The sequence below is a fragment of the Cynara cardunculus genome (assembly GCF_001531365.2).
Source record: "Cynara cardunculus var. scolymus isolate 2C chromosome LG 2, CcrdV1, whole genome shotgun sequence".
In the NCBI taxonomy this organism is placed as follows: Eukaryota; Viridiplantae; Streptophyta; class Magnoliopsida; order Asterales; family Asteraceae; genus Cynara; species Cynara cardunculus.
This window is the reverse complement of record NC_037529.1, coordinates 20,991,230-20,997,426: the sequence shown is the minus strand read 5'-3', so window position 1 is coordinate 20,997,426 and position 6,197 is coordinate 20,991,230. Positions and strand designations below refer to the sequence as shown.

General features: G+C 29.9%; 1 protein-coding gene across 1 annotated transcript; it reads right to left on the bottom strand.

Annotated features, from left to right (window-relative positions):
- Positions 1-1,327: 1,327 nt before the first annotated feature.
- LOC112505667 (ferritin-1, chloroplastic-like) lies at positions 1,328-4,874 on the bottom strand. The gene is made up of 8 exons (XM_025109564.1): positions 4,464-4,874; positions 3,296-3,379; positions 3,148-3,208; positions 2,971-3,058; positions 2,756-2,817; positions 2,386-2,451; positions 1,749-1,812; positions 1,328-1,539 (listed from the first exon to the last, which is right to left on the bottom strand). The coding sequence occupies exons 1-8, from the start codon at positions 4,808-4,810 to the stop codon at positions 1,493-1,495; spliced, it is 819 nt and encodes a 272-aa protein (XP_024965332.1). The 5' UTR covers positions 4,811-4,874; the 3' UTR covers positions 1,328-1,492.
- Between the last annotated feature and the right edge of the window lie 1,323 nt (positions 4,875-6,197).

Below are 6,197 nucleotides of genomic sequence, written 5' to 3'. Positions count from 1 at the left end.
AATTACTTTCTTATTAAACCTAAATTAAATTATAATATAAAAAAGTTGAATTAAAGAAATTGCACAACAAAACAATATTTTTTAAATAGTTAATTTGATACTAATATCGATATGTTTTTAAAAAAAATTTTAAGATATTTTCAAATTTATATTTTATTCAAAAATAAAAAACATTATTGTTTTTCTCAAAACCACATAAAACCGTATTATAACATCAACAGGTGGATGAAATAAATCGAAACATGACAATCGAGATGTATCTCGATGCATTGCGCTAATACTCTTCTACAGATATTTTTATACAAATGTTTAATTCTCTCTCTATGTATTAATTTTACCATAAAACAAGTTTTTAACTTACGTTAGAATTTGATATTGAATATTTTTACGTATTCAAAAATTACAATAACTTTACAATTTTACATTTACGTTATTAATAATTACAAAATTATTTATTACTAACTAAAATAATATGAAATGAAAAAAAATTGAACGTTTATTGTAATACTTGACTTTTGTTAATAATTACAATAAATGAGAATCAAAATAAATTTTGTTACATTTTGGTTGATAGTTTTTTACAAACCACAAGGACAAAAAGCATAATTTACTCTATTTTATTAATATGTTGCTTATACAGTATAAGTTATACTACTACAAGTTTCACAATTCGTTAAAAAAATTAATACCATTAAATTGTTTTTTCTTAGGGACCGTTTACCAAACGCTTATCTGGGTAAATGTTTACTAAGTAACATTACCTCACGGAATGAATATGGTAAGGACCAAGAATCTTACCCGATAAAAGCGAGACAAAGACCAAAAGTCTTACCCGGTAAGTGAGAGCGACGACTCTTATCACGTTAAGCACTTACCGGGCAAATTATTGCATACAATATTGTTTTGATAGACTAAAATCTTACGCGGTAAGTAAATAATAATGTTAAATTTTACCGTTAAACACTTACCAAGTAAGTGTTTAGTAAACGGCTCCTTAGTTTGACATTTAAAAATAATAACATGTTAGACATCACGTGAAACTAGATCCCAATCAACAGTTTATACTGATTAAGTAAAATATAAATTTTAAGATATTTTTTTTATATAAAGTGATATGAAATCTGATGTAAAAAGTGACTCATATTTATTTGATAACACCATTTTAGTACCAAATTAAATATGTCAAATATATTTTTCAAGGACATAAGAAAATGAAAGTTTTGTAAGCATATTGCTTAGAATAAAAATCGAATAAAATTCGTTGTTTTTTTTTTTATATAATTTGTTCTATTATAAGTTAATAGACATTAATTTGCTACGTGAAAAAAGATTCATCAAACTTTCTAAAATATATTATAAAAGTAGTACATTATTATACAAATACTATAATCTAGACAACATGAAAATGACGTGACAGTAGAAATTGTAAATTGTAACCAAGTACAAGTTATTATGCTAAAGATACAACCAGATAAAACGTACGACAAATCCTTCATAATGCACCTTCGCCAAGAAGCATCTGATCAAAATGCCACACCCCTGCAGTTTAAATTTTATCACTATTTTGAGTTTGTAATGTTTTATGTAAGATTCTGTAGAAAGTTATATTGATCATAATTGAATTAGATTGGATTTAAAATTTCAACATTCAATTTAAATTAATGAGTTTTAGATGACAAACTTTTGCACAAGAAAAATTAAATTTCAAGGTCATGTACAACTTTTAATGGATGGTGTACAAGTCTTACCATGGCCTTTCCCAACTCTTCTAAGTTGAGAGACATAGTCTGCAATGTTCTTTATTGCTTCAACCTACCATCAAACATCCAAAATAATAGATTCAAATTCAAATTCAAATTCAAATCCAACTCCAACTCCAACTCCAACACAAACACATGTAGGGTGTTAACTATTCCAGTAATTAAAGAGCTACTCGATTGACCATAGTAAATCTCACGTTCAACCCGATCTCAAATACAAAATTGATCTCGCTTAATTTAACGTATTGAGTTCCATAACAACAATGTTTGCTTCAACTCATTCAAAAGCTCGATTAAGTTTTTCAAGTCGAGTTGAACCATGTGTTCATAAATCATGCAATCAAATATATAAAACGAGCCAAAAAGGTAGAGTAAATCAATGTCTAGTTCGACCCTGTTAGCTTGAACTTTAGGTCATAATTTGAACTCAAAGTTGTTGAATTAGCATCAAATTCGAGCTCAAACGTTGAAAAAATTATTCAAGCTTGAGCTGGAGCACTATTTTGAAAAAATTATTCGAGCTCATGCGTGGAATTATGTTCTCGAGCTAAATCCGAAGAACATGCTAAAACACACAACTCGCCCAAACACATATTTATGCCATAAGTATATATATGATGTTCACCTGCTCAGCTAAAAATTCGCTCTCAACGAAGTCTGCCATTTGTGGATCATTGTTTGTACAGGCCACCTATGTTTGGAAAACATAGGCTAAGTTATATACCACAAGATAATATTAACATATCCTATGTACATGATGAATAATGCTTAAAGAAGAAAATGACCCTCCATGAACAGACCATATATTTGATATTCCATGTCATCTTTTTATTCAAATAAATTTATTTAATTCATTTTTTCATTCTCTCTCGTCAATAAATGGATGACATGGCTTCACGTGATTGGTGAACATGGAGGATGACAGTTTTTCTCTAAGCCTTATTCGTCATGTGAGATCGATAAAATACTGCAATCTCAAAGATAAAATGGCATACCTCATGCAAATGGAGAAGTTTTTCGTTGGTTAGTTTCTCCAAGGACAATGCTAGCTCCATTGCTAATTAGAGATCAAAAGAATGATCGACGGTGAAATGCATATGTTAAGCAAGTGCTAATTAACCTGATATACAAACCCAGTATATCCTACTTGAAAGTAGACTGTCAATGGAATATATATATATATATATATATATATTCGAATTGTGCTTACCGTATAAAGCGTCACCCTTTTCAACATGTTCAAACTCTGAAGGCGGTGCAACTATGGTGTGCAACTTCACTCTTCCACCTCGTGTATTCTATACATTTCTTAATGGATTTAGAAATATCTTGAAAAAAAAAGACAAATTAAGATTGATCCCAGTTTATTGATGGCAAAATAATTAACCTGATATTTCATCAACTTTTCGGCATGTTCTCTTTCTTCATCACTCGATTCCTTGAAGAATCTGATGAGAGGAAATGAAGGTTTTATAAGTGGGTAAGCATTTTAACGTAAAGATAAGATGGATTGTGAGTTTATGTGGTTTGCTAACTTGGAAAGGCCTTTTAGAGCAACATTGTCCCTATCAAAGTATGCATACATCGCATGGTACGCATAGGAGACATTATATTCCACACTGCAACATCAAAACAGTAAGAACAATTAGAAAGACAACAAAAGTTCCAATTGTAAAAATGTTCAAATGTTGTTTAGTCCATATTCAATCATTTGCACAATACTTCCAACAAAATGATGTAAAACTTTGTGTAAACTGTAGTAATTCAATTCCAATGACGCATTATATTATTTTTTGCATCAAATAAATTATTAAAAGTATATTTCATATTCTTAACTTATATACCTTTTTAATAATATTCTTTCTTTTATTAGTTTATACAAATTCTACACATAAATTTTGTTATAATAATTTTATAACAATTTTGAACAAACAATATACTCAAATATTATTATAGGGTCTTAAAATAATAAGTTATACAAATATTATTTGTGCTATTAATTTTATTTCAAATAAATATTTATTGCTGTAAAAGCACGACAAAAATGAACTTTAAAAATTAATCGGGAGTGAAAAAAAAGAAAACGCCTCAAGGAACGAAGTTTAAAAAACGAAATCTAGATAAATATAAACAAAATAATCTCCGGCTAATTAGTAAAAGCCTCCTGATAATACCAGATGTAGACAATTTAAATCTTTGTAGTAAGAATTCAATTTAGTTTTTAATGACTATACAACTAACATTGAGCTATTCGATGCCCTTGGGCTGCCCACCCATAGCGCCCGCCCTGGTCCTTACCGTACTTTAATCTAAATGTGTGAGATATACCAAAATAAAGGTTTAAAAAAACATGAATCAGGTAATTTTCCCGGGAGTATAAGCTACTATCAAGTATGTCTTCAGTCCATGTCATGAACTCAAACTTATAGATCATTACGAGTTCAAATTTACCGAGAACCAAAAGCAAAAGGTGAGAGAATTTTGTTGATCTGAATTAATTCAGTATTAAATTACCAGAAAACTATGATTGAAAATGACCTAAATGTTGTAGTTTTCATGGATCATGCATAAACTCTTTGGAAATCGGTCTGAAATACGCACAGAAACACTTGCACAGACAGATATATGGACCATGTGACGAGATTATACAATCTGAGCCAAGATCAACGACAAATAATTGTTGAAAATAACTAAATGACTTACTTGATTTGCTCATTGATGGCAGATTCACAATCTTCAAAATACCTTTGACGAGCAAGTGATGTGAGAGGAGATATTGGTACCATGAACTCCTCCTTCTTCACCTCTTCAAATGGCTGAAACAACACCCCACTACTCACCACCAGATTCTCTTCATTTACCGTTGATGCACAACGTACGGCTCCTCTTGTTCTCCCATTTGATAATAAACTCAAAACAGAGGATGGAGACGACGAGAAACATGAAAATTTCACAAAACCAGTCGAGATTTTGGGTACAACATCGAGATTTACATCGGATTGTTTCAGAAAAACGCTAAACGATGATGAATCTGCTGCTCTCACAGACATTTTTGCCTAAATCGATAAGTGAAAATGTGTGTGTTTTTGATAAGAAGAAGGAGGAGTGGGGGTTGAAATTTAAAAGAGGGAGCCAAGGGTTCACGAGAGCACAAATGGGATACGGGACTTTATGGACCATTGATAGAAGAGACACGTGGAGGATTGAGATTAAATGGCGTGTGGTGGGCTTGTGCCTTATCTGTAATCTGGCATAAGCTGTGGAAAGATCCGTTCCATGTCATATTCAAAGTTGAATTCTCAACTACCAAATTTCTTAGATTTTAAATAAGTTTGGTTTTGGTCCATGTAGTTTGTAAAAAAATATTTTTCATCCTTACAGTTTTGTAAATTACAAGATGGTTCCTATGATTTATAAAAATGTTTAGATTTGATGTTTTCCTTTTACAAAGTTCTTTTAAGAGAGGGCATTTTTGTCATTTTATTAATTTTTTTTTTGTCTTTTATCCATTCAAAAACCACATGATCAAAATTATAAAATCAATTTTGGTTAGGTAAAAGACAAAAAAATCAATAAACGTATGAGAATGCCTTTTATTTAACAAAATTTTTAACGGTTGTTAACAGAAAGGACTAAATCTAGACGTTTTTGTAAATCTCGATGGCCCTCTTATAATTATGAAACTACGGCGAAATATGTTATTTTTGACAAACCACATGAACCGGATTGTAGTTTACTCTTTGAATAACTAGTAGGATACCGGTGCAATGCGACGAGATGTCAATTTTTTTTTGTAAATCGAGGATGTGAAGTTTATGCTCATTATAACCTTCAAAAGTTACAATTAATTACAGTTGTGTTCGTTTACTATTTTTGTTCGTCCGTTTGTTCGGTTCAATTAAACACACGAACATGAACACAAAAAGTTTCATTCTTTTGTTCAATTAAGTTAAAAGAACGAACACGAATAAGAGCAAGCCTCCATTCATGTTCGTTCGGTTCGTTTATAGACCTAAACCTCCCACCTTCCCATGATATTAATGATAATTTAAATTACACTCTATACCATTATAATTGGTCATTTAATTTACTTTATTTCCCTTACCCTTTCGTTTTTTGTATTACATTTTTATCATATTAACATACATAATCATATATTAACTAAAATACATTAAAAATATTTTTTTTTTACAAGTTTCATCATTATAATCGTCTCGTCAATACCTTAAAAATGAACCCAATATTTAATATTTTTGAATTTAATCATATTATAAAATATCATATATATTTACATATTTTTATATAAAGAACATAAATGGACGAATATTAACAAACGCAAATGAATGAACAAGGTTATTGTTTATGTTCGTTCTTTTAACTAAACGAACAAAAAAATGTGTTTATATTCGTTCGTTTATTAAATAAATGCACATAAAT

Bases quoted from the DNA above. Each gene is read 5' to 3' on its own strand.
- LOC112505667 (XM_025109564.1), bottom strand. From the start codon at position 4,810: ATGTCTGTGAGAGCAGCAGATTCATCATCGTTTAGCGTTTTTCTGAAA. The intron at 1,813-2,385 runs GTGAACATCATA...GTTTGATGGTAG, and splicing joins GCGAATTTTTAGCTGAGCAG to GTTGAAGCAATAAAGAACAT. The intron at 1,540-1,748 runs GTAAGACTTGTA...TTTAAACTGCAG, and splicing joins AAGAGTTGGGAAAGGCCATG to GGGTGTGGCATTTTGATCAG.